We start from the raw sequence: 27,257 nt of genomic DNA, 5'->3' as shown, positions 1-27,257 counted from the left end.
TCAGTCTCCCAAAGTGCTGGGATTACAGGCGTGAGTGACCTGTGTTTTTAAACTAATTGGCATTACTAATTTAACAGAGTGAATTTGCAAAAAATTGAAAAAATCAGTTTGCATTCACTTAATATCCGTTTAGAAGCCTATGGTCCTGATGATTTCAGAAGTGTATTTCACTTCAGCATTTCCTCCAGCTATGGAAAATACCAATTTATCATCTACTTGAATCTTTTTTTTCTTATTCTGTTTTGCACTGTTCTCAAAATACAGATAAAGGACACAAGAAAGAACCAACATGTAAAACACAGCACACAAGGAATCCTGAGTACACATTCAACAGGACTAAGTATTAGATGACATGCAGGCTAAAGCTACTACCGCATTACAAGTATACGAAAGAAAACAATGCACTAAGATCTGTGTCATCATTAACTCATGCAATGTAATTTTATAATTGTATATGCAGGAAGATTTTTTACTGTTTAAAAATAAGAAATGGGCTCTGGAAAAAAAATGCTGAAGAGCAAGTAGTATATCGAAGGTTAAAATATCTGGATGAAGGAAAAGTTTGGGATGAGACTACATTTGAGAACCATCGAAAAGTACCTGAAATGGTTGCTGCTGGGATGAAAAAGCAGCAGAAACCTTTGGCGGAAGCTGGGTTGCTATAGCAACAGGAGTCCCAGTCTGCCCATCCTTTCCTGTCACAACCTTTACCTGAGAGGAAATATTTTGAGAAAAAAAGGCAACATGATTTTTACAACTGCTCAAAATTTTGTTAGAATTTTATTGCTGATAGCTCACTGACATTTGGGGTTTAAAAATGGAATGTTTTTGCATCAAATCCTGTAAAAGGATACTGAACTGACAGATTTATAGCACAACAACCTAACTCAAACTGCAAACCTTGCAGAAACTCCAATTTAAGTCAAAGTGCAATATCTTTAGATTCTGCAACTTCAAATTTTAAAAATGCATATGGCAGACAGACTTCAAGTAACAAAGCCCTAAGAACTCTGCAGGAGATCTGCACAATAGCCACTCTGTTATATGTAGGGTCAGAATGGCAAAGGTCTTTTTCACCAGGAAGTTAGAAAAACGAATCTGTTTTCTTTCTAAGCACAGAGAAGGGAGATTGAGCTTACAGACAACATTGGTATACAAACGTAAGAGAAATGAATTTTACTGTTTCAGGACAATAGAGGTGAAATCCTCAAAATAATCATATAAACCTGTTGAAAAATAAATATAATTCATCCTGGAAAAGGCGTTAAAAGAAAACACAAAATGGCAAAGTCACACAAATACATCCATAGATACCAGGAAGGACTGCTTGAGCAAAGAGACTAGCTTTTGTTCACCAAAAGCGGATTTCTTTGCAGAAGAGCTGACAAATATTTAAATTATTTTAACTGTATCATAAAACAAAATAAGCTCCACCAACATAGTATACACTACACAACACAAAGGCACAAAATACAGTGCGTCACGGTCCAATCTGCTCTCACTCTGGTTTTCAGGAAGTCTCAGACTCACCATGGTACTAAGAAATCTCAGTTAAGGGGTTTATTATGTGCCATTCCAAGCACCCAAAAAGTATACTCTCTAAAAAAGAGTCACTCTTAAATATCACTTAATAGGTATTTGTAAAAATGGGTTTTAAGTATGATCTCAAATCTTAAGACTACATCTAAAAATTGAGTAACTTCTCAAACTAGTTTTTTGCCATAATAACTATTTCAATGATGAAGGTCCCATATACATACATCTAGTGACTTATGACTGGTTATTATAAAAAGCTAGTGACTTAAATCGGTTGAAAACCATGCTGATGGTGTCTTTAAGGAGCTCTATAGAAGTAAAATGTGAAACTTGGAAAACCAGACAAAGGGTGCTGGGCTTTCACACTTTCGGCTGGTGATAGCCGTCAGCGTCAGCCAACAAACCACACACCCAGATACAAGGGGGAAAAACTGGACACGCTTGCTGAGCTCTCTGAACCTGAGATCAACCCTTGGTGCTCAATGAAAACATTGGATGTTGAATACGCACTCATCGCAGCGCAGCTCCGTCCCTTCCTCCTGACACACTTCTGGGCTCAACAGCTCTTCCTTCCCATGAAGGAGGCCAAACACATTCTTCACGTCTACTTATGGCTCAAATCCTTGTGAAACCAAAACCTTAAAATACCGCAGGCTCAATAAATTATTACTTAATTCACTGTTGCATAGACTCTGATCATCTAGAAGATTTGTACTAAGCAAATTAACTCCTATTTCTTACCTCGTCATTGATAACCTCAGATTTTTCTTCCTCCTCTTCCTCCTCCTCCTCCTCTTCTTCAATGTCCAAATCATTCTGCCTAAGATATGCTTGTAATGGGGCATAATGTTTCTTCTTGAAAGCTAAGAAATCCATCATGTTCCCTTGAAAGTGTTGCAAGAAAAACAGTTCAATCAAATACTCCTTGAAGACCTCCTTCAGAGCCTGCATCTCCTGGTAATGATAGTCCAGGCACTGCTTCCTCATCTGTGCCATCTCCGGAGAGGCTGGGGGAATCTCCTCTAACTTCTTGGGAGCCTTCTTCACTCCCGCGTTCCCCACAGACGTGAGTGGGAGGCTGGAAAGGCCTGGGGGCACGGCAGTCCTGGAAGGGCTGGTGGGCGGGGGTGGGGATGTCATCCCAAACCCTGCTGCGCCCCCAGCCCCGGGGAGCAGCACGCCGGGCGTCCTCTCGAAGCCCAGGGGCCGGGACAGCGGCGGCCCCTGCAGCACCTGCTGCTGCTGGACCAGCTGGCCCTGGATGATGCTGCTGATCTGTGGTGGCAAGTTAGCCGTGGTGATGTGGCTTGGGCTGGCCAGGGGCTGCAGGCCAGCCCCACCTGCGGCTGCAGGGCTCTGGGGTCCCAAGTGGTGGATGGTGCCCCCTGACTGTGTGTGGGGCTGGGAGGGTCTCCGCTCTCGGACTGTGATGGGCGTACCCGGGTGCTGGAGCTGAACCTGGGCTCCCTGGGCGATCTGGGTGAGTCCTGACCCATCCTGAAACACAAAGTGTCCGCCACTGGATGGGCTCAAGCTGATCTGCCTCACCAGCACACTGGCATCCACGAAGCCCCCCGTGGGGCTGCTGCTGCAGAGGCCCAGCCCAGGGCCAGGAGCCCCTGCACGCACATTCTGCAGGGCCTGCCCCGGCCCGGGGCTGGGCTGCGTGGGGCTCTGGGTCTGGACCTGCTGGGACAGTGGGGACGTGACCTGAATGTATGATGGAGACCCGTGCTCGAACCGCCGAGGCTGAGCACTGAACTGGAAGCCTGGAGAGGTGGGGCTGGGGAGCGGCAGCGGGGCCAGTGTGATCTGCTGGTTTCCCCCGACGACAGGGCCCACGCTCTGCAGGGTGATGTTCACATTCTGCCCGGCTGCAGGGCTCCTATTCATCAGCTGCTGTATTTGGTAACTGGGAGACTGGGGTGCCGATGGGCTCGCTGAGGGAGCGAAGGGAGCTGCGGGGGACGGGGGTGGGTTGGGGTGGGCCGACTGCTCCTCACCCTCGCTGCCAGGGCAGGCCCTGGGCCTCTGCAGCTGATGCTGGACGTTCTGGGGGCCAGTGCCATGGTGCATGATCACCTCCCTTCTGTATCCAATGTGTCGTTCTCCTAAAAATTAAAATTAAAATCAAGTTACTTGAAGGCACACATAATTGTTTTACTATCATTTAACGGCACTGAAAAGACACTGTGAAAGTATATTCCCACTGCATCTGATTCAAACGACAGAGCTGACTCACAATCAACATGGCACAGCTGGAGAAATGTGTCCTCAGTCACTGCTGTGCCTGGGGTGGCCCCCATGGGAGTGGGTGGGTAATCTAAACCACCTACTGAGGGAAGAACGTACCAATCATCGCTGACCTCAACAGCTAACCTGTGTGGGCGCTTGGAGAGACCAGGCCATCCCTCCAATCCTCACGGCCGCCCTGTGGGGTAGACACTACTCACACCTCATTTGAAGGACTAGGAGATTGAACTATAGGAGTACCTGTGAGCTGTTCAAGGCCACACAGCTGGCAGGCAGAAGAGCAAGGTCTGAAGCCAACACTCACGCTGTGGACCACGAGGCCCCTTTCCAGCCTCTGCCCGCCTCTCCCCACGGAGGGACAGCTCCCTGCTCACTGCCGCCCAGTGCCCAGGACACATTCTGTGACTCTTGTTGAATGAGGGTGTGCAGCACCACCTCGCCAGAAGCAAATACCCAGCCCTCCCCAGCCAGTAGTTCTTATCAACCTCCAGGACTACCTCAACTGCAAACTCTCCTCTTGTAAATCCAGTTCAAAGACACTGAGCCCCAGTTTTGTGTCAGGCCCGGTGCTACCACAGGAGAGTAGAGACAGACACGGGTAAGACGGTCCTTGCCCTGGGGAGGCTGCCAGCCTATGCCAGGAGCTAGGAGAAAATATGACATCAAGTCCTGGAGTGGAAGGTAGGGAATGGCCTCAGATCTCAACATTCTCCCTAAGAACACACGAAGAGAAGAAACTGAGAAGGTCTCAAGGGAGAGAGAAGGGAGATGGCCAGGACCTGGCTCTTACTCTGGGGTGAGTCGCCTTTCTGGTTTTGCAAACTCCCTGGGAGGCTGTACCACAACCTCAAAGGAGCTCTAACCCAAACACTGCTGAGCACAAGTGGACGAGAAACAGGAGAAACAGCCGTGGAGGAGCAGATGGGGCCACTGAGGAAAGTCAGCTTTCAGGACAGGATGAAGCAGAGGATGGAGCAGACAAGGGTAATCCTGGGGTGAGACAGGGTCAGACCTGGGCTATAGACTTCAGTATCTACAGGGGAAAGGAGGACTAAAGGTAAGCAGTGGGCCCCACCACTGCAGCCCCATCTGTTCCCCATTGTGGTCGCTCTTTCTCCCCTAAGAGAAGCAAGGGTGCAAATGCAATGGTGAGTGGCCCCTGGCACCCAACTGAGTGCCAGCATTCCAAGAGGAGAGGTGGGACACTGTCCCACATCAAGGGGGTGGCTGCTGCTTGGATCTATTTAATAACTAATTTATGTCATAAAGGAGCAAAAATCTCATGCAAGTTTTCAAGGGAAGCAGATGGACTCTTGGTGTCATAGTTTAGCACTGAGCCAGTGGGTGAGAAGCCACACCACCCCCCAACATTCCGGTTCACATTTAGGCCCACCACAGAAGCCAGCTTGACCTGGATGCCACCATTCAGACTTCTCCAGTCCTGCCGGACATACCCAGCTGCCCCTGTCTTCTTGGGGAGCCTTCACCTCAACCCTGGGTGGACAGCTATCAGAGAGCTTCTTCTTGCTTCCTCCAAGACAAACAAGACCCCCTGTTCATCACAAGGACATCACTGCTTATCTCTATGAGAAAATGCACAATGGATTTTTAAAAATCATGAATCTAAAGAGGATAAAAAATGGCCAGGCGTGGTGGCTCACACCTGTAATGCCAGCACCTGGGGAGGCTGAGGCAGGAGGACCACTTGAGGTCAGGTGTTCAAGACCAGCCTAGGCAACAAAGTGAGGCCCCATCTCTATAAGAAAAATACAAAAATTAGCCAGCCATGGTGGCAATGTAGCAGCCTTACTCTCGGCTACTCAGGAGGCTGAAGGAGGAGATCACTTGAGCCCAAGAAATTGATGCTGCAATGAAGAACAAGATTCCATCCCCCCAAAAAAAGAAGTTACAAAACGTATAAGGCTCTTTCAAGTTTCGAGTACCCAGCTGAAATATACGTATATATGAAATCAAAAACTACAGAATTTATAAATGCACAAGTATATTCCTTACAAACATTTTTAAAGTGCACATTTAAACTAGCAGCAGAAAGGCATGCTTTGATCAGATGGTTAGTTTCTGAAGATGGGAGTCAGAAGACAGCACACAGGCTGCAACAACCATAGCTTAAGGGAAGAGCAGGGCCCTCCCGCCACTCAGCAGAGGGCCCGTCAGAGTGGGTGCAGGGCAGGAGCTCCAGGCGGGGGCAGTTAACAGCTTATTACTTTCAAAACAAGCTTCTGTTCCTGATCTTATTAAATAAGCATTACGATAGGAGATCAGTGTGAAACTGGCACAAAAGCTAAATTAACATAGGTAGAGTATATTCGGGATTATTTCCTTACAATACATTCCCAGAGTGTCAAAGGAGATCAGTAAGAGAAAATGAGGGCTAGAGAGAAACTCTCACATACAGTAATTCAGAAAACCAGGGGAAAGGTAAGCGTTAGGAATTTTAAAGTTACGTTATAAAAACTAATTAATGCATTGAGAAAATTCAACTTAAACTCTCATCACAAACCATACATCAAAATAAATTAAGTGGCCGGGCCTGATGGCTCGTGCCTGTAATCCCAGCACTTTCGGAGGCCAAGGCAGGCGGATCACTGGAGGTCAGGAGTTCGACACCAGACTAACCAACATGGTGAAACCCCATTTCTACTAAAAATAAAAAAATTAGCTGGGCGTGGTAGTACACGCCTGTAATTCTAGCTACTCAGGAGGCTGAGGCAGGAGAATCGCTTGAACCTGAGAGGTGGAGGCTGCAGTGAGCAGAGATTGAGCCATTGCACTCCAGCCTGGGCAACACAACCAAAACTCTGTCTCAAACAAGCAAATAAATAAATAAAGCATTTTTATAAGCTAACTTGCTAAGTTTTATATTAAATGTAAAAAAAAAAAAGAAAGAAAAATCAAAATGTTCCTTCTGGTAGGTGATAGAAAAAAAAAATGTTAAACTCGAACACAAAAGTGAATATTTACTAAATCTCTGAAGGAAATTCAATTCCCTAACCTTAAAAATCATAAAGTTGGCCGGGCGCGGTGGCTCAAGCCTGTAATCCCAGCACTTTGGGAGGCCGACGGGCAGATCACGAGGTCAGGATATCGAGACCATCCTGGCTAACACGGTGAAACCCCGTCTCTACTAAAAAATACAAAAAACTAGCCGGGTGCGGTGGCGGGCGCCTGTAGTCCCAGCTACTCAGGAGGCTGAGGCAGGAGAATGGCGTAAACCTGGGAGGCAGAGCTTGCAGTGAGCTGAGATCCGGCCACTGCACTCCAGCCTGGGTGACAGAGTGAGACTCCGTCCCAAAAAAAAAAAAAAAATCATAAAGTTGTAACTGAAAAAATAGAAAGATTTGAAGATAATTTTTAAATGTTTAAAACTCAAAAACTAAATCATCAAAATCTAAAACTAAATATCTTGGAAAGAATATTTGAAGTAGGTATGACAAAAAGCTATTACCAATACCGTAAAAAGCACTCATACAAATCACTAAGAAAAACATTAAAATCCCAGTAGAAAAATGAATTAAAGACAAAAAGAGGCTGAGCATGGTGGCTCACGCCTGTAATCCCAGCACTTTGGGAGGCTGAGGCGGGTGGATCACCTGAGGTCAGGAGTTCAAAACCAGCCTGACCAATATGGTGTAACCCTGTCTCTACTAAATACAAAAAATTAGCCGGGCTTGGTGGCACATGCCTGTAATCCCAGCTATTTGGGAGGCTGAGGCAGGAGAATCGCTTGAACCTGGGAGGTGGAGGTTGCAGTGAGCCAAAATCTTGCCACTGCACTCCAGCCTGGGCAACAGAGCGTGACTCCTATTCAAAAAAAAAAAAAAAGTTCACAAAAGGAGAAAAGCATGTACTTAATCAGCTTAGAGGAAAATGACCAACTTTGCTACTAAAAAGAGGAATACAGACTAAAATAAATATTTCCCCAGACCCACTTAGCCAAGACATTAAATCAGACAACTGGCACTCCACTAATCCTGCTCAAGGGAATTACAGAAGCAATTTGGGAAGATGTAGAAAAGATTTCAAATGGGTTCAGAACCAAAACAACGCCCTGTAGGAGTAGACTGCATACGGCAGTAGGAAAGTGGAAGGAACCCATCTGACCCCAAAACTTTTGGCCTAGTAACCCTACTTCTAGAAATCTATCTGAAGGAAATTAACCTACCAATCTAAAAAATTGTACATAAATAATACTCACTGCAGAATAACAAAAAAATTAAAAAGCATAATCAGAAATTTCCAGTGTTGAAGTTCTAGATGGAAAATATGTAATAAAACCAAAATTTCCAAATATATTAAGTGAAAAAAGCAGGTTACCAATTGCATAACACAATCACTACTAAGTTAAACATACAGAAAAAGATCCACTGAAACATATCAGAATATTAAAACTGACCTTCCCCGATGAGCAGACACATCAAACCGTGATAGAGCCATACAACAGACACAATCCAGCAACACCAAGGAACAAACCATTGACACACCCACAACACAGCTGAGTCTCACAGGTGCAAGATGCCAAATAACGAGGCCGAGGGCTGTATAGGTCACTGGCATGACTTTCCGGACAAGGAAAATGGTGGGGACAGAGACTAGAACAGAACCTGACGGGCTGAAGGCGGAGACGGAGCTGACTAGAGAGGGGCATGAGGAAATGGGGAAGTAAAGAACTGTAGCTACAGCTTGATTTGTGATGCTGGTTACAAGATGGAATGTGTCTCTCAAAAGTACACAGATGGGCCAGGTGCAGTGACTTATGCCTGTAATCCCAGCACTTTGGGAGGCCGAGGCAGGCGGATCACCTGAAGTCAGGAGTTCGAGAACAGCCTGGCCAACATGGTAAAACCCCCCGTCTCTACTAAAAATACAAAATTTGGTTGGACACGGTGGCACGTGCCTGTAATCCCAGCTACTCAGGAGGCGGAGGCAGGAGAATCCCTTGATCCTGGGAGGTGGAGGTTGCAATGAGCCAAGATCACACCACTATACTCCAGCCTAGGCAACACAGCAAGATTCTGTCTCAAAAAAACACAAGTACACAGATGGCAACATTAAATGGACTAAGAAAAAAAATTCAACCATTCACTAAAAAGCATAAACTTGGATGAGCGCGCTGGCTCATGCCTGTAATCTCAACACTTCGGGAGGCCGAGGCAGGTGGATCACTTGAGGTCAGGAGTTCAAGACCAGCCTGACCAACGTGGAGAAACCCCATCCCTAACCAATAATACAAAATTAGCCGGGCATGGTGGCGCACACCTGCAATCCCAGCTACTTGGGAGGCTGAGGCAGGAGAATTGCTCGAACCCGGGAGGCGGAGGTTGCAGTAAGCCAAGATTGCGCCATTGCACTCTAGCTTGGGCAACGAGCGAAATTCCGTCTCAAAAAAACAAAGCATAAACTTTCACCATATGTAAATTATACTTCAATTTTGTTAAATGGCTCCCGACCTCAGTGACGTTATAAACAAGTTAGAGAAACAAAGACAAGCAACTATAATGCAGAGAAACTGTTCATCTAAAATAACACTTCTCAAAAACGTAGTACAGGTATCCCAATGGACAGCAAAGCTACCAACAATGGCTAAACAACTTTAAAATTTTTTAATGACTATGTTTCTAATTTTAACTCAATTTTAACTCCTAATTTTTTCTCTTTTTTTGACACCAAGTCTCACTCTGTCATCCAGGCTGCAGTACAGTGGCACAATCCTGGCCCACCATAACCTCTGCCTTCCAGGCTCAAGCAATCCTCCCACTTCAGCCTCCCAAGTAGCTGGGACTTAACAAATGCATGCCACCATGGCCGGCTAATTTTTCTATTTTTTGTACAGACGAGGTTTCACCATGTTGCCCATGCTGGTCTTAAACTCCTGGCCACAAGCAATCCTCCCACCTCAGCCTCCCAAAGTGCTGGAATTTCAGGCGTGAGCCACCATGCCTGGCCCCTAATTTTACTTATTTATTCAGAGACAGGGTCTCTGTTCCAGGCTGCAGCGCAGTGGCCCAATCTCACCTCATTGTAACTTCCACCTCCTGGGCTCAAGTGATCCTCCCACCCCAGCCTCCCAAGTAGCTGGGAGTATAGGCACACACCACTACGCCCACTTTTTTTTTTTTTTTGAGATGGAGGCTCACTCTGTCACCCAGGCTGGAGTGCAGCGACATGATTTCGGCTCACTGCACCATCCGCCTCCTAGGTTCAAGCAATTCTCCTGCCTCAGCCTCCTGAGTAGCTGGGATTACAGGCGTGCGCCACCATGCCCGGCTAATTTTTGTATTTTTAATAGAGACAGGGTTTCACTATGCTGGCCAGGCTGATCTCCAACTCCTAACCTCAAGTGATCCACCTGTCTCGACCTCCCAAAGTGCTGGATTACAGGCATGAGCCACTGTGCTCAGTCAAATTTTTGTACTTTTTTGTACAGACAGGGTTTTATTTATTTATTTATTTATTTATTTATTTATTTATTTTGAGACGGAGTCTGGCTCTGTCGCCCAGGCTGGAGTGCTGTGGCCGGATCTCAGCTCACTGCAAGCTCCGCCTCCCGGGTTCACGCCATTCTCCTGCCTCAGCCTCCCGAGTAGCTGGGACTACAGGCGCCCGCCACCTCGCCCGGCTAGTTTTTTGTATTTTTTAGTAGAGACGGGGTTTCACCGTGTTAGCCAGGATGGTCTTGATCTCCTGACCTTGTGATCCGCCCGTCTCGGCCTCCCAAAGTGCTGGGATTACAGGCTTGAGCCACCGCGCCCGGCCCAGACAGGGTTTCAACATGTTCCCCAGGCTGGTCTCGAACTACTGGGGCTCAAACAATTCTCCTGCCTTGATCTCCCAAAGTGCTGGGATTACAGGCATGAGCCACCACACCTGGCCTAGCCCCTAATTTTAATTCAACTCTCTACAGAGATGCTGACACACACATTTTGAAATTTTTTTTTTTAATTTAAGACAAATAGATAAACAGGTATGATGAAGCAAATATGGTAAAATGTTTAATGGAAACTAAGTGGCAGGTATACTAGTGTTCACCGTAAAATTTTCTCTTTTTTCTGAGACAGAGTCTCACTCTGTCACCTAAACTTGAGTGCCATGGCACAATCTTGGCTCACTGCAACTTCTGTCTCCTGGGCTCAAGTGATTCTTGTGCCTCAGCCTCCCAAGTAGCCGGGACTATAGGTGTGAGCCACCACAACCGGCTAATTTTTGTATTTTTAGTACAGACAGGGTTTCATCACGTTGGCCAGGCTGATCTCGAACTCTTGATCTCATATGATCCACCTGCCTCAGCCTCCCAAAGTGCTTGGATTACAGGCGTGAGCCACCGCGCCCGGCCAGCCACAAAATTCTTTCAATCTTTGTGTATCTTTGAAATTTTTCGCCGGGCGCGGTGGCTCACGCCTGTAATCCCAGCACTTTGGGAGGCCGAGGCGGGCGGATCACAAGGTCAGGAGATCGAGACCATGGTGAAACCCCGTCTCTACTAAAAATAGAAAAAAAAATTAGCCGGGCACAGTGGCGGGCGCCTGTAGTCCCAGCTAATCGGGAGGCTGAGGCCAGAGAATGGCGTGAACCCGGGAGTCGGAGCTTGCAGTGAGCCGAGATTGTGCCACTGCACTCTAGCCTGGGCGACAGAGCGAGACTCCGTCTCAAAAAAAAAAAAAAAAAAGAAATTTTTCATAATAAATGTTACAAAAAATACTTTCAATATAAGATAGTAGCACTAGATGTCACGTAACAAAAGCTATTAACCCAAGATCTACATGCTAACAAAACCTTCATTATTCTCCCACCAAAAGGCACATTACAAAAGTTCCATACTAGTTCCTGAAAAATATAAATTCCGAATGATACAAAGTGGGTTAAACTGAATTTTTAAATTGTCTAGGGCTTAACACACTGTGTGTTACTACAGGGAACTGACCTGTCAGGGTGCTGTAATGGTGGATCAACAGGAAAGCCTCCCCTCAATGTCTCCAATGTCCCTTCCATTTAACAGGTTACAATTGCAGGGATTTTAAATCATAGAGGTGGTAGTGGGTCCTTGACCTAATGAACCAAAGCCCCTACACTAGACCAGGTGGGATTTATTTCAGCTTGTGAGAGAAGTTCAAGAAAAACTGAAGAAGTGCTTCATCCAACACCAAGTAATAAGGTTATGAATCCCCAATCCATCATTCTGTTGTTTCTCGATCTTTACTTTTCCACGGCCCCACTAAGGAACATTTTTCTAAGTTTTTCTCCTAATTGCCTCCCCATGAAATTTTAATGCCACAGCTGTACACAGATATACTACACTGTATATCTGTTCAGGTTTGGGATCTTTGGGAGGCCACAAAACACTGTAATGTCTACATTTTTTCACCCTTCTTCCAAGAACTAATTATCACTCCCTTGTTGGAGATATCGCCCTCACTGAGAATGCACATTCTGATGTATGGAAAGAAACCCAGAAAAATGAATCCCAAATTTGCTAGCTGTGGGGAGGTGATGAATGGGGAGAAAGGGCGAAGGAACTCTTAACGAGCTCTATGTACTTCTGTGTTGTTTGGATACCTTTCAATGTGAACTATTCATGCGTTACGTTTATTAAAAGAAAAGATGGAAAACAAAGAACTGGAAACAATTCAAATGTCCATCAGTGGGCGAACAGACAAATTGGTATGCTCACACCAAGGAGTACTCCTCAACAATAAAAAGAAACAGGCTGGACACAGTGGCTCAAACCTGTAATCCCAACACGGTGGGAGACTGAGACCAGAGGATGTCTTGAGTCCAAGAATCCAAGACAAGCCTGGGCAACACAGTGAGATACCGTCTCTACAAAAAATTAAAAATTAGCAGGGCGTGGTGCCACACACCTATAGTCCCAGTTACCTGAGAGGGTAAGGCAGGAGATCGCTTGAGCTCAAGAAGCCACAGCTACAGTAAGCTATGATCACGCCACTGCACTCTAGCCTGGGTGACAGAGCAAGACCCCATCTCCAAAACAAAAACAAAAACAAACTACCGGGGCTGGGCGCGGTGGCTCACACCTGTAATCCCAGCACTTTGGGAGGCCGAAGTGGGTGGATCACTGAGGTCAGGAGTTTGAGACCAGCCTGGCCGACATGGTGAAACCCCATTTCTACTAAAAATACAAAAAAAAGCCAGGCGCAGTGGCTCACCACACCTGTAATCCCAGCAAAGGGGAGGCCGGGGCAGGCGGATCACCTGAGGTCAGGAGTTCAAGACCAGCCTGGCCAACATGTTGAAACCCCCTCTCTACTAAAAATTAAAAAGAAAAAAAAAAAATTAGGCAGATATGGTGGCAGGCACCTGTAATCCCAGCTACTTGGGAGGCTGAGGCAAGAGAATCGCTTGAACTCAGGGGGCAGAGGTTGCAGTGAGCCGAGATCGTGCCATTGCACTCCAGCCTGGGCAACAAGAACAAAACTCCGTCTCAAAACAAACAAACAAACAAAAAATACAAAAAAATTAGCTGGGCGTGATGGCAGGCACCTGTAATCCCAGCTACTCGGGAGGCTGAGGCAGGAGAATCACTTGAGTCTGGGAAGCAAGCTTGCAGCGAGCCGAGATCACGCCACTGCACTGTAACCTGGGCAACACAGCATGACTCCATCTCAAAAACAAAACAGACAAACTACTGGAACATGCAAAAACCTGGGTGAATCTCAAATGCACTATGCTCAACGAAAAAAGGCAAACTCAAAAGGCTACAAACTGAATGATTCCCTATATATCAGCGGTCCCCAACCTTTTTGGCAGAAGGGACTGGTTTCGTAGAAGACCAATTTTCCACAGACAGGCAGCTAGCAGGGATGGCTTCAGGATGATTCAAGCACATTACAGTTTCTATTAGTATTACATTGTAATACATAATGAAATAATTATATAACTCACCATCATGTAGAATCAGTGGGAGCCCTGAGCTTGTTTTCCTGCAACCACATGGTCCTATCTGGGGGTGATGGGAAATAGTGACAGATCACCAGGCATTGGATTCTTACAAGGAGCGCACAACCTAGATCCCTCACATGTGCAGTTCACATTCGGGTTTGCACTCTTATAAGAATCTAATGTCGCTGCTCATCTGACAGGAGGCAGAGCTCAAGCAGTAAAGTGAGTGGCTGTAAATACAGATGAAACTTCACTCACTCACCCATCACTCACCTTCTGCTGTGCAGCCCAGTTCCTAACAGGCCAAAGACCAGTACCAGTCTGTGGCCCAGGGTTTGGGGACCCCTGCTTTATATGACATTCTGGAACAGACAGACACAGAGACAGGGATCAGCAGCTGCCAAGAACTAGAGGGAAGATGTAACTACTTAGGGGCAGCAAGAGGGAATTTTGGGGGCATCGAAAAAACTGTTTTGTATCCTAACTGTGGTGGAATGTACACATTTGCCCAAATTCTCAGAACTCTACACCAAAGAAAGTAAATCCTACTATCCGTAAATTTTCTTAAAAAGATAAATAACGGCCAGGCACAGGGGCTCACACCTGTAATCCCAGCACCTTGGGAGGCCGAGGTGGGCGGATCACCTGAGGTCAGGAGTTCAAGACCAGCCTGACCAACACAGTGAAACCCCGTCTCTCCTAAAAATACAAAATTAGCTGGGCGTGGTAGTGGGTGCCTGTAGTCCAGCTACACAGAAGGCTGAGGCAGGAGGATCGCTTGAACCAGAGAGGCAGAGGATGCAGTGAACAGAGATTACACCACTGCACTCCAGCCTAGGCGAGAGAGAGACTCTGTGTAAAAAAATAAAATAAAAAATTAAACAAGATGGAAGTGGGGATATGCAAAGACCTTCCCTTCCACTCTGAATATAAATGATTTTAAAATTTTATTTTTAAAACAATGCACCAAGATAAGATAAAAACATTCCTTGACAAGATATAAAGCAGAAACCATGAAGGAAGGGCTGAGATTACAGGCCTAACGGAGGCTGGATCTAGAAGAAAACACTGAGGACCAGGATTTCTTTTTTTTTTTTTTTTTGAGGCGGAGTCTCGCTCTGTCGCCCAGGCTGGAGTGCAGTGGCCAGATCTCAGCTCACTGCAAGCTCCACCTCCCGGGTTTATGCCATTCTCCTGCCTCAGCCTCCGGAGTAGCTGGGACTACAGGTGCCGCCACCGCGCCAGGCTAGTTTTTTGGGTTTTTTTTTAGTAGAGATGGGGTTTCACCGTGGTCTCGATCTCCTGACCTTGTGATGCGCCCACCTCGGCCTCCCAAAGTGCTGGGATTACAGGCTTGAGCCACCGCGCCCGGCAAGGAGGACCAGGATTTCAACTCCTAAAGGCAATGGGGACGCAAACACCTCTACAGATTGGCTGAGAAGCAAGGGTCAGGCTCCCCAAGGGAAGCCAGGGATTGGATCATTGCTTTTCCACCTGTAAAAAGAGGCTGAAAAGGCCAGGCGCAGTGGCTCACACCTGTAATCCCAGCACTTTGGGAGGCCGAGGCAGGCAGATCACGAGGTTAGGAGATCGAGACCATCCTGGCTAACACGGTGAAACCTCGTCTCCACTAAAAAATACAAAAAAAATTAGCCGGGCATGGTGGTGGGCGCCTGTAGTCCCAGCTACTCAGGAGGCTGAGGCAGGAGAATGGCGTAAACCCAGGAGGCGGAGCTTGCAGTGAGCTGAGATCCGGCCACTGCACTCCAGCTTGGGCGGCAGACTCCGTCTCCAAAAAAAAAAAAAAAAAAAAAAAAAAAAAGAACTTTTGCATTCATCTACTTATTCAACAAATAGTTACTGCACATTTAATGTCAGATACTGTTTGACACACTGGGGATCTAAGAGTGAGCAAAGCAAAGTGACAAGTGCCAGGTACTAAGTGCAATGGAAGAGACTTATGCAGAATAAGGGGAGGGAGCTACTTCAGGGAGGCGGGCCAGTTGCCACGATGCAGGGCAAGGAGGGAAGGCCACTCTGAAGAACAGAATTTTGAAAGAACACACTAGGTGAGAATGAGACCCATGCCCATGTAGGTCCCAATGTGCTAGACAGAAGCAACGTGTGCCCAAGCGCTGAGCCAGGTGCAGCTGGTGGCTCAAGGAGAGTGGCTGGGGTCATGAGGTGATCAGCTGGGTGCTGGGCCACAAGGCCACAGGGCCACAGAGACAGCAGAGGCCTGGTCACTAATGGTCTCCAGAAACTGCCTTCAGAACTCTGGCTTTTGGTCTGAAGATGAGAAACCATGAAGGGAGCAGAGAAGCACACGATGTGATTTCTGTTTTAAACACATCACTCAGCTGCCATGCTGAGAGTAAACTGCAGAAGTCATGTTTGAGACCACTCTAGAAGGCACTGACAGGTCAGACTTAGGATGCAGAAGAAATGCACAGTTCACTACAAGGTGCTGTAACCACAGCAACAGAGAGAGCGAAGCTGCCCCTGACTGAGAGAGAACAGAGCGTGTAAGAAACAGGTTCCCAGCCAGGCACGGTGGCTCATGCCTGTAATCCCAGCACTCTGGGAGGCCAAGGCGAGCGAATCACGAGGTCAAGAGATCGAGACCATCCTGGCTAACACGGTGAAACCTCATCTCTACTAAAAATACAAAAAATTAGCCGGGCGTGGTGGCGGGTGCCTGTAGTCCCAGCTACTCAGGAGGCTGAGGCAGGAGAATGGCGTGAACCCAGAGGCGGAGCTTGCAGTGAGCCGAGATCACGCCACTGCACTCCAGCCTGGGCAACAGAGCAAGACTCTGCCTCAAAAAAAAAAAAAATACACACACATAAAACAAACAAACAAACACACAAATGAAACAGGTTTCTCACATGTAAAAGTAGCAGTGTGGGGTAGAAAGATCCAGCCAGATGCAATGCGGGACATGCCAATAAGTTACATTCAGTCGACATACGATTGTAATATCCGGGACTTACAGACCAGAGAAAGGGTCTGAGGATTGCCCTGAGGCAGTGTAGCATTCACAGGTAACAGAGATGAGAAGGGATCAGCAAGGAGACTGGGGGTAGCAGCCAGTAAGGTAAGTGGAGAACCATTCAAGAGGGGTGTCTCCATGCCTGAGGGAGATAATTTTTCAAGGAAGCCACAAGCTGCTGCTGTAAGAGCTGCTGAAAGGGAACCTGGCAATGTGGAGGCACCAGAAATCCCCAAAGGAGCTGTTTCAGTAGAGAGATAGAGACCAAAAGCTTAACTGAAGTTGGTTTAAGAGCCCAGTAGAGGCTGGGCGCAGTGGCTCACGCCTGTAATCTCAGCACTTTGGGAGATCGAGGCAGGCGGATCAAGAGGTCAGGAGATCGAGACCAGTGTGGCCAACACGGTGAAACCTCGTCTCTACTAAAAATACAAAAATTACCCAGGCGTGGTGGCGCGCGCCTGTAGTCCCAGCTACTCAGGTGGCTGAGGCAGGAGAATTGCTTGAACCCGGGAGGCAGAGGTTGCAGTGAGCTGAGATCCTGCCACTGCACTCCAGCCTGGGTGACAGAGTGAGACTCTGTCTAAAAATAATAATAAGAATTACAAAAATCATTTTACTGCACATATTCTGCTAAAAAAAGAAAGAACACAAATAAGTAAAAAAGACTACAACTCATCCATGAACCCAGAGAGAAGCCCTATGAACACTTCCACGGTCCCGGCGCCACGGCTCACGCTACAGCCCCAGCACTGGGAGGGCAAGGCGCTAGGACTGTTTGAGCTCAGGAGCTCGAGACCAGCCTGGGCAACACAGCAAGACCCTAATTCAAATAATAAAAAATTGGCCGGGCGTAGTGGCTCACGCCTGTAATCCTAACACTTTGGGAGGGCGAGGAGGGCGGACTGCCTGAGCTCAGGAGTTCGAGACCAGCCTGGGCAACGGAGTGAAACCCCGTCTCTACTAAAACCCAAAAAAATTGGCCGGGCACGGTGGCTCATGCCTGTAGTCCCAGCACTTCGGGAGGCCAACGGGGGCGGATCACGAGGTCAGGAGTTCCAGGCCAGCCTGACCAACACGATGAAATCCCGTCTCTACTAAAAATACAAAAAAAAAAAAAAAATAGCCGGGCGCGGTGGCGGGCGCCTGCAGTCCCAGCTACATGGGAGGCTGAGGCAGGAGAATCACTTGAATCCGGGAGGCGCAGGTTGCAGTGAGCCGAAATCGCGCCACTGCACTCCAGCCTGGGCGACAGAGAGAGGCTCCGTGTCAAAAAAAATAAAATAAAATAACAAAACAAAACAAAATAAAAAGTTAGCCAGGCATGGTGGCCCAAGCCTGCGGTCCCAACCCCTCGGGAGGTCGAAGCTCTAGTGAGCCGTGGTCGCGCCACCGCACGCCGCCCTGTGCAACAGAGCGAGACACCGTCTCAAAAAGTCACACTGACAAAGCACCGGGATGCGTTACTTCTCCGTCACTGACACGGCGACAGCCGAGCGGAGGCCCGCGGAGACAGCGGCGATTACTAAGGCTCGGCCGTGGAGGACCAGGCGGGTCTACGCCGACAAGCAGCGGATTCGGACCGCGCTGTAACCCCCGTGGCGGCGCGTTCCGGGACACCCGTGGCGCGGGGTCCTTCAGTGCTGGGTGAATTCGCCCCGTCGCGCCTCAGGGAAGTGGTTCTGGACGTCCCATCCTCGCACCTCAGCGTCGCGCTCGTGACCGCGAGGGAAGCCCACGCGCGCGCCAGAAGCAACAGCCACCCCCGCAGCCCCGAGAACCAGGAGGCGCCGGCCGAGTCCCCCGATTCCCGCAAGGCCGCCAGGCCGAGCTGCCATCGACCACGCCCCCAGCCCAGGAGCCTGGGAGACCCAGCGAAACGGGCGCGCATCGCGCGACCTGCCGGCGACGGGCGCTACGACACGAAAGACCCGGGCCCGTGAGCCCTCAGCCCGGTCGCCCGCCCGGGGTCGCACACGGCAGCCACCACGGCCTGGTCCCCACGCGAAGCCCGAGGCCGGCCGGCGAGCGGGCCCTGTACGCCGGCGGCTGTGACTACGCGACCCCCGGGCCCTGGCCGCTGCCGTCCCGAGGGCCTCCCGCGCCTCCGCCCTTACTTACCCTGGGCCTCCAGGCTGCGCTCCGGCCGCGTCAGGAGAGCGGGAGGATGGAAGCGGGGCCGCAGCCGCTCATCGCATCCGGGGCCCCGGCGGAGGAAGCGGCGGCAAGGCTGCTACGGCGAGCCGGAAGGGACGCGCGTCGGCGCTCCCGTGGAGCTGCGCTTTCGCGGCGCGGCTCTGACCGCGCGAGGGCGCTGGAGGACGAGGGCGCCGGAGGACGAGGGCGCCAGAGGACTAAGGCGCCGCGAGACTCTGCGCGGTGGGCGGGGGCGAGGCCGAACGCGAGGCCGAGACTGACGGGGCGGGGCGGGGCCGAGACTGACGGAGGCGGGGCGGGGCCGAGACTGAGGAAGGCGGGGACGGGGCCGAGACTGACGGAGGCGGGGCGGGGCCGAGACTGAGGAAGGCGGGGGCGGGGCCGAGACTGACGGAGGCGGGGCGGGGCCGAGACTGAGGAAGGCGGGGGCGGGGCCGAGACTGACGGAGGCGGGGCGGGGCCGAGACTGAGGAAGGCGGGGGCGGGGCCGAGACTGACGGAGGCGCAGCTACCTGGCTTTTCCACGCGCAGTTCGGGAAATGCGCCCACGGGGAACAGAAGTGGGCCGCCAGTTCTCATAGTCTGCAGATTCACCAAACAGACCAGGCTTACATGCAAGACCCAAACCCTGTGTGGCCCAGGCTGGCCTCGAACTCCGGGGCTCCAGTGATCCTCCTGCCTCAGTCTCCCGACTAGGTGGGACCACAGACTCGCGCCACGACGCCCGGTTAATTTTTTGTATTTTTAGTAGAAAAGGGGGTTTCACCAAGTTGGCCAGGCTGGTCTCGAACCCCCCGACCTCAAGTGATCCGCCCACCTTGGGCAGGATTACAGGTGTGAGCTTCCACGCCCGTCCAAAAACGATAAAACTCTATTAAAAGACACAGACGTGGCTCACGTCTATAATCCCAGCACTTTGGGAAGCCGAGGCGGGAGGATCATTTGAGGTCAGGAGTTCCAGACGAGTCTGGCCAACATGGTGAAACCCTGTCTCTACTAAAAATACAGAAAATTAGCTGCGCGTGGTGGCTGGCGCCTGTAATCCCAGCTACCCGGGAGGCTGAGGCAGGAGAATCGCTTGAACTCGGGAGGCGGAGGTTGCAGTGAGCCGAGATCATGCCACTGCACTCCAGCCTGGGCAACGGAATGAGACTCTGTCTCCAGATAAATAAAGACATAGGCGTGAATCTTCGGGGTTCTGGTTTAGGAAGTGGTTTCTTAGATATGACACTGAAAACACAGTTAACAAAAGAAACATAGATACACTGGACATCACAATTTAAAACGTTTGTGCTGCAAATGACACCATTTTAAAAAGATAATCCACAGAACAGGAGAAATTACTGTAAATTCATATGTCTGACATGGAACTCGTATCCAAAGTAAATAATTTACAACAGAACAATTAAAAGACAGGGCAGGCACAGTGGCTCTTGCCTGTAATCCTAGCACTTTGAGAGGCTGAGGCAGGTGTATCCCCTGAGCCCAGGAGTTCAAGACTAGCCTGGGCAACATAGAGAGACCCCATCTCTACAAAAAATTTAAAAATTAGCCAGTCATGGTGGCATACACCTGTAGTCCCAGCTACTCAGGAGACTGAGGGAGAATCACTTGAGCCCAGGGAGGCTGAGGGTGTAGGAAGCCGTGATCATACCACTGCAATCCAGCCTGGGTGACAGAGTGAGACTCAGTCACACACACACACACACAAAAAAATTTAAAAATGGACAAAGGAATATGTATGCTTCAAAAGATGTACAAACGACCAAGTACAGGAAAAGATGTCCAGTGTCATTAGACGTTAAGGAAACACAAATCAAAACTACAACCAAATACCACTTTATCCACTATGATGGCTAGAATCAAAAAGTCAGGTTAACAGGCCAAGCGTGGTGGCTCACGCCTGTAATCCCAATGCTTTCATAAACTAAAGAGGTGGATTACTGGAGCCCAGGAGTTCAGGACCAGCCCAGGCAACGTAGCAAGACCCCATCTCAACAAAAATTCAAAAATCAGCTGGGCGTGCGCTGCGCACCTGCAATCCCAGCTACTTGAGAAGCTGAGGCAGGGGGATCGCTTGAGCCCAGGAGTTCCAGGCTGCAGTGAGCTGTGATCGCACCACTGCACTCCAGCCCACAGAGCAAGAACCTGTCTCATGGGAAAAAAATAGATAATGGCAGTGTAGGGGAGAATGTAGAGAAATCGGAACCCTCATACACTGCTAGTGGCAATTTAAAATGATGTAGCCACTTTGGAAAATAGGCAGCAGTTCCTTAAAAAGTTAAATGTAGATGGTGTTTCAGAAATAAAGTATTTTTTTAAAAAAGGTTCAATATAGAGTTAACACACGGTCCAGCTATCTCACTCCTAAGGTTATACCCAAGAGAAAAGCCATGTCCACAGAAAAATATGTACACAAATGTTCTCAGCAGCATTATTCATAATAGCCAAAAAGTGAAAATAATACAAATGCCCATCAACTGATGAGTGGACAAACAAAATGTATGCACATAATGGAATATTATGCAGCCCGAAAAAAACGGTTGGGGGAGGATGAGGCACTGACCCAGGATGAAACTTGCATGAACCTTGAAAACATCCTCCTGAAATGAAGAAGCCAGACAGACACAGAAGGCCACAGATTGTTTAACTCCATTGATATAAAATCTACAGAATTCATGAATCAGAGATGGAATGTAGATTAGGCCAGGCATGGCGGCTCACGCCTCTAATCCCAGCACTTTGGGAGGCCAAAGCAGGCAGGCCACCTGAGGTCAGGAGTTTGAAACTAGCGCAGCCAACATGGTGAAACCCCGTCCCTACTAAAAATATAAAAATTAGCTGGGCGTGGTGACTTGTGCCTGTAGTCCCAGCTACTCGGGAGGCTGAGGCACGTGAATTGCTTGAACCCAGAAGGCGGAGGTTGCAGTGAGCCAAGATCATACCACTGCACTCCAACCTGTGTGACACTGCAAGATGAGACTCCTTCTCAAAAAAAAAAAGAAAAAAATGACAACTTCATCCAGGCTGGTGGCTCACGCCTGTAATCCCAGCACTTTGGGAGGCCAAGGCAGGTGGATCAGTGGAGGTCAGGAGTTCAAGACCAGCCTGGCCAACATGGTGAAACTCCATCTCTACTAAAAATAGAAAAATTAGCCATGCGTGGTGGCAGGTGCCTATAATCCCAGCTACTCGGGAGGCTGAGATGGAAGAATCGCTGGAGCCCGGGAGGCAGAGGTTGCAGTGAGGCAAGATCGAGCCACTGCACTCCAGCCAGGGCAATAGAGCAAGACTCTGTCTCAAAAAAAAAAAAAAAAAAAAAAACTAAGTAAATTAGTGGTTATCAGGGACTGTGGGGAGAGGACAGGCAGTGACTGCAAATGAATGTGGGGTTTCCTTTTCGGGTTGATAAAAATGCTGTGAAATGAGACAGTGTTGATGGTTACACAACTTTATAAATTTACTAAAAGTCACTGAATTATATACTTTAAAAGGGTGAATGTTATGGTATGTATGTGAATTATGTCTGAATTTATTTTTTTAAAAAAATGTGGGCTGTGAGGTAAAGTGATGAATGCTTAACTTTAAAGACACTGAAAATGTTTGGCACCGCACAGTGCCTCACACCTGTAATCCCAGCACTTTGAGAGGCTGAGACAAGAGGATCGCTTGAACACAGGAGTTCAAGGTCAGCCTGGGCAACATAATGAGACCTCACCTCTACAAAAAATAAAAACTAAATAAACTGGACATTTTAAGGAGAAAACAGTTTGGCTACACAAGGGAAGAGACAGAGGGAAGGTCGGAAGGGGATAAAATTAGGTAGATAACAGCGGGGAGTGATCCTGCGTGTTGAAGTGCTGTGAAGCAGTAGACTGCTGATACACGAGAAAAGACAGATTCAAAGTGCAAGGTCTGAGAAGGCAGGAGAAAGACGACGGGGAAACCATCGAGGGCTCGGGCACTGGAGAGGGAGACCTCTTCCGCTGCGAGGCAGGAAGTGCAAGCCTGGGTTGGGATTCAAGAGGATGCGGAGTGGGGTTTCCTGGCCTCCATTCTCTCATGGAGTGGGAGTGACCCATCTGCTGAGGGCATGGGACAGTGGTCACCGGGGTGAGGAGACCGAAGGCGACCAGATATGCCAGTGAGAAGTGCCATGGGACTGCATGCCAGTAGAAACTCCGGCTGACTGTTGAACTGGCAGTGGCGGTGGACACGGAGCACAGCACCAACCACGTTCTCCCTCATTGTCACAAACGAGCATCAGAAGGCTGACAGTTGGCTGGGCACAGTGGCTCATGCCTGTAATACCAATACTTTGGAAGGCAGAGGTGGGCAAATCATTTGAGGTCAGGAGTTCGAGACCAGCCTGGCCAACATGGTGAAACCCCATCTCTACTAGAAATACAAAAATTGGCCAGGCACAGTGGTTCACGCCTGTAGTCCCAGCACTTTGGGAGGCCGAGGTGGGCAGATCACGAGGTCAGGAGATCAAGACCATCCAGGCTAACACAGTGAAACCCTGTCTCTACTAAAAATACAAAAAATTGGCCGGGCGTGGTGGTGGGCGCCTGTAGTTGCAGCTACTCAAGAGGCTGAGCTACTCGAGAGGCTGAGGTGTGAACCCGGGAGGCAGAGCTTGCAGTGAGCCAAGATTGCGCCACTGCACTCCAGCCTGGGTGACAGAGCAAGACTCCATCTCAAAAAAAAAAAAAAAAAAACAAAAATTAGCAGGTCATGATGGCGCCTGTAGTCCCAGTGATTCAGGAGGCTGAGCCACAAGAATCACTTGAGCCCAGGAGCTGGAGGTTGTGGTGAGCCAAGATCGCAACACTGCACTCCAGCCTGGGCGACAGAGCACCATTACAAAAAAAAAAAAAAAAAAAAAAGGAAGGCCAGCAGTTGAGTAAAACCACGGGTAGGGGCTTTCATGGCAAGGTACCGTCTCAAGGAGGCACAGAATCCTGGAAGTGGTGAACTATGGAATCCAGGCAGAGGCAGTCAGGATGAAGCAGCCGAAGGAGAAAAGGGGGGTCGGTAATGTGAAGTGTTGACTCAGTCATCAGTGCAGGATTCAGGACGCAAGTAACACGTGGTGCTGCCCAGTGGCAACACAGAGCACCACAACACAACGGTTTCCATCCTTGCTCACTTACACTGAGAAAACCATACTGCACCTCCCCACCTTAGGACTTCCTGCTTCACCCCCAGGCATGAAATACTGAGTGCGGGCCGGGCGCGGTGGCTCAAGCCTGTAATCCCAGCACTTTGGGAGGCCGAGGCGGGTGGATCACGAGGTCAGGAGATCGAGACTATCCTGGCTAACATGGTGAAACCCCGTCTCTACTAAAAATACAAAAAACTAGCCGGGCGTGGTGGCGGGCGCCTGTAGTCCCAGCTACTTGGGAGGCTGAGGTGGGAGAATGGCGTGAACCCGGGAGGCGGAGCTTGCAGTGAGCCGAGATCAGGCCACTGCACTCCAGCCTGGGAGACACAGCGAGACTCCGTCTCAAAAAAAAAAAAAAAAAAGAAATACTGAGTGCGGGTAAGTGAAATGATGGGTTCCGCGAATTTTTCAGACTGGCTGTTTCAATGAGAAGCTATTAATTTTGGTGAAAATAAATTTATCACTTTTTTTTACTTTTTGCATCTTAAGAAATCTTTGGGCCAGGTACAGTGGTTCACACCGACGATCCCAGCACATTGAAAAGTTGAGGCAGGAGGATCACTTGAGGCCAGGAGTTTGAGACCACCTGTGCAACATAGCAAGACCCTGTCTCTTAAACAAAAAAAAAAAAAATTTTTTTTTTTTCTCGCTCTGTCACCACACTGGAGTGCAGTGGCGCAAACTCGGCTCACTGCAACATCCACCTCCTGGGTTCAAGTGATTCTCCTGCTTCGGCCAACCAAGTAGCTGGGTCTGCCATTAAGCCCAGCTAATTTTTTGTGTTTTTAATAGAGATGGGGTTTCACCGTGTTAGCCAGGATGGTCTCGATCTCCTGACCTCGTGATCCGCCCACCTCGGCCTCCCAAAGTGCTGGGATTACAGGCGTTGAGCCACTGCGTCTGGCCAATTTTTTTTTTTTTTAATTAGCCTGGCATGGTGGTGTGCCTGTAGTCCCAGGTGCTTGGGATGCTGGAGGATCGCTTGAGCCCAGGAGGTGGAGGCTGTACTGAGCTATGATTGCACCACTGCACTCCAGCCTGGACTACAGAACAAGACCTTATCTCAAAATAGAAAAAAAGAAAAAGAGAAAGAAACCTTCTGGCTACCACAGAGCAGTGAAAATATCCCGTGTTTGTTCAAGATGCATTATCATCCTTGCAAAGGCTCAGGCATGCTTATATATACACGGAACTCTCCAAAAGAAGCCACAGGGCACTGGTGAGAGCAGTGGGCTCCGGACAGGGATACTGGGAATTAGAGAATGAAAGGCAACTTCCCTTTTTTATACTTTTTTTATTTCCTTCCATGTATACATATTACTTTAAAATGTCACATATCCCCGTATCATCAAAGGTGATTTAAATGGGTCACCCAGGCCAGGCGTGGTGGCTCACGCCTGTAATCCCGGCACTTTGGGAGGCCAAGGTGGGTGGATCACCTGAGCTTAGGAGTCCGAGACCAGCCTGGCCAACATGGTGAAACCCGGTGTCTACCAAAAATACAAAAATCAGCCAGGCGTGGTGGCAGGTGCCTGTAATCCCAGCTACTCTGGAGGCCGAGGCAGGAGACTCGCTTGGGCCTGGGAGGCGGAGGTTGCAGTGAGCCGAGATCACGCCACTGCACTCCAGCCTGGACAACAGAGTGAGACTCCCTCTCAAAAAAAATAAAAATAAAAAATAAAGTCCTGTCTATCCCAGGTAAAATTAACGTGCTTAGAACCAAGCTCCTGCTAGTTCTCCAAACCCATTCCTTTCCCTATCTCCATTCCAGTTAACGGCCCAGCTCATCCGTCCCTCAAACCCAAAGCCCAGTGGGCCTCACCCCTGCACTCCCTGGCTCCCGAAGCGGTGAGCCCCACTGCTCCTCTGGCCAAAATCCCTAAAACCGGCTCTGCTCCCCTGGACACCCCACGCCCTCAGAGCTCACTGCCCACCTGTCCTGCCCCACTTCTCACCCACGGTGTCCACCCCGTCACAGGCACATGCGCGTGCATCACTCTCGCACTGCTGGGGCGACAGGTGCCTGCGCATGAGCCACATGCGTTGTCGGGACGTCAGGCGCATGTCCATTAGTTGCATGTGCTCGCTCGCTGCTCACGTGCGCCCGGGGGCTGCAGGCTGGGAGGCCGCCCGTCTGCACAGCACTTCCCGCGCTGAGCCCCTCCGTGGGCTCCTAGCAGCCCGCCGCCGAGGATCCCCTGCTCCTAGCTAATGCAATGTGTTTTGTTCTGCCCTGAGCGCCAGTTCAAGAGCAGTCATCCCCAGCCTCCCTTGCAGCTACCAACGGCCCCTGGACACACCTGTGACCAATGACGTGAAGCCGCTGGTGGGGGCTTCCAGAAAGCTCCACTAGGGGCCTGTTCTGCAACACGCCCCTTCCTTCTGCCCTCTGCCCCAGCCCTCACCCGCCTGGCACCGGGGCAGTGCTGAGGCGAGTCCCGACCTGCAACCAGGGCAAAGGTTGCATGCACGGGGCTGTCTAGGAAGAGGAGCCCCGGGATACCACCCCTCTCAGGGGTGCGGCGGGTCGGCGTGGCCCCTGCTCCAGTGCTCCCCACAGACCTGCCTCAGGGCCCCACCCCACAGAGCGCAGGCTACGTTTTTTTTCAGATGGAGTCTTGCTGTCACCCAGGCTGGAGTGCAGTGGCCGATCTAGGCTCACTGTAATCTCCACCTCCCGGGTTCAAGTGATTCTCCTGCCTCAGCCTCCCGAGTAGCTGGGATTACAGGCGCCCATCACCATGCCCAGCTAATTTTTTATTTTTAGTAGAGACAGGGTTTCTCCATGCCGGTCAGGCGGGTCTCGAACTCCCAACCTCAAGTGGTCCGCCCACCTCGGCCTCCCAAAGTGTTGGGATTACAGGCATGAGCCACCGTGCCTGGCCGGTTTTTTTGTTGTTGTTTTTTGTTAGTGCAGTGGCGATCAGGACAGCGTCGACTTCCCCAGACTCAGGCAATCCTCCCACCTCAGCCTCCTGAGCAGCTGAACTACAGGGCACGCCGCCATGCCCAGTTAATTTTTTGCAGAGATGCGGTTTCACCATTTTACCCAGGCTGGTCTGGAACTCCTGTACTCAAGCGATCTGCCCACCTCAGCCTCCCAAAGTGCTGGGATTACAGGCTGAGCAACCTCCCGGGCCTGCCTCAGGCCTGTTCTCAACAGGATAACATGCTCTGCTCATCTCTCTGAATGAAAAAAATGTAAAAAAAGACTAAGAAAAAGGCAAACGAAGGACTGAC

General features: G+C 49.5%; 1 protein-coding gene across 34 annotated transcripts in view; it reads right to left on the bottom strand.

Annotated features, from left to right (window-relative positions):
- EP400 (E1A binding protein p400) overlaps positions 1-18,913 on the bottom strand; it is a 135,017-nt gene extending 116,104 nt beyond the window's left edge. For 19 of the 34 annotated variants that reach the window (XM_065525084.2, XM_065525098.2, XM_074008452.1 and 16 more), the window contains exons 1-2: positions 18,815-18,913; positions 2,278-3,647 (exon numbers count right to left, since the gene is read on the bottom strand). In XM_065525084.2, the coding sequence (XP_065381156.1) occupies positions 2,278-3,612 (1,335 nt within the window). In that variant the 5' untranslated portion in view covers positions 3,613-3,647; positions 18,815-18,913. Of the gene's footprint in view, positions 1-600; positions 712-2,277; positions 3,648-18,814 lie in introns of all 34 variants that reach the window. The other 15 variants (XM_065525078.2, XM_065525082.2, XM_065525092.2 and 12 more) reach the window with 1 other exon arrangement.
- Positions 18,914-27,257: the final 8,344 nt, after the last annotated feature.

The sequence above is a fragment of the Macaca fascicularis genome, chromosome 11 (assembly GCF_037993035.2).
Source record: "Macaca fascicularis isolate 582-1 chromosome 11, T2T-MFA8v1.1".
Taxonomy (NCBI): Eukaryota; Metazoa; Chordata; class Mammalia; order Primates; family Cercopithecidae; genus Macaca; species Macaca fascicularis.
The sequence above is the reverse complement of the archived record's forward strand: the minus strand, read 5'-3'. Positions and strand labels throughout refer to the sequence as shown.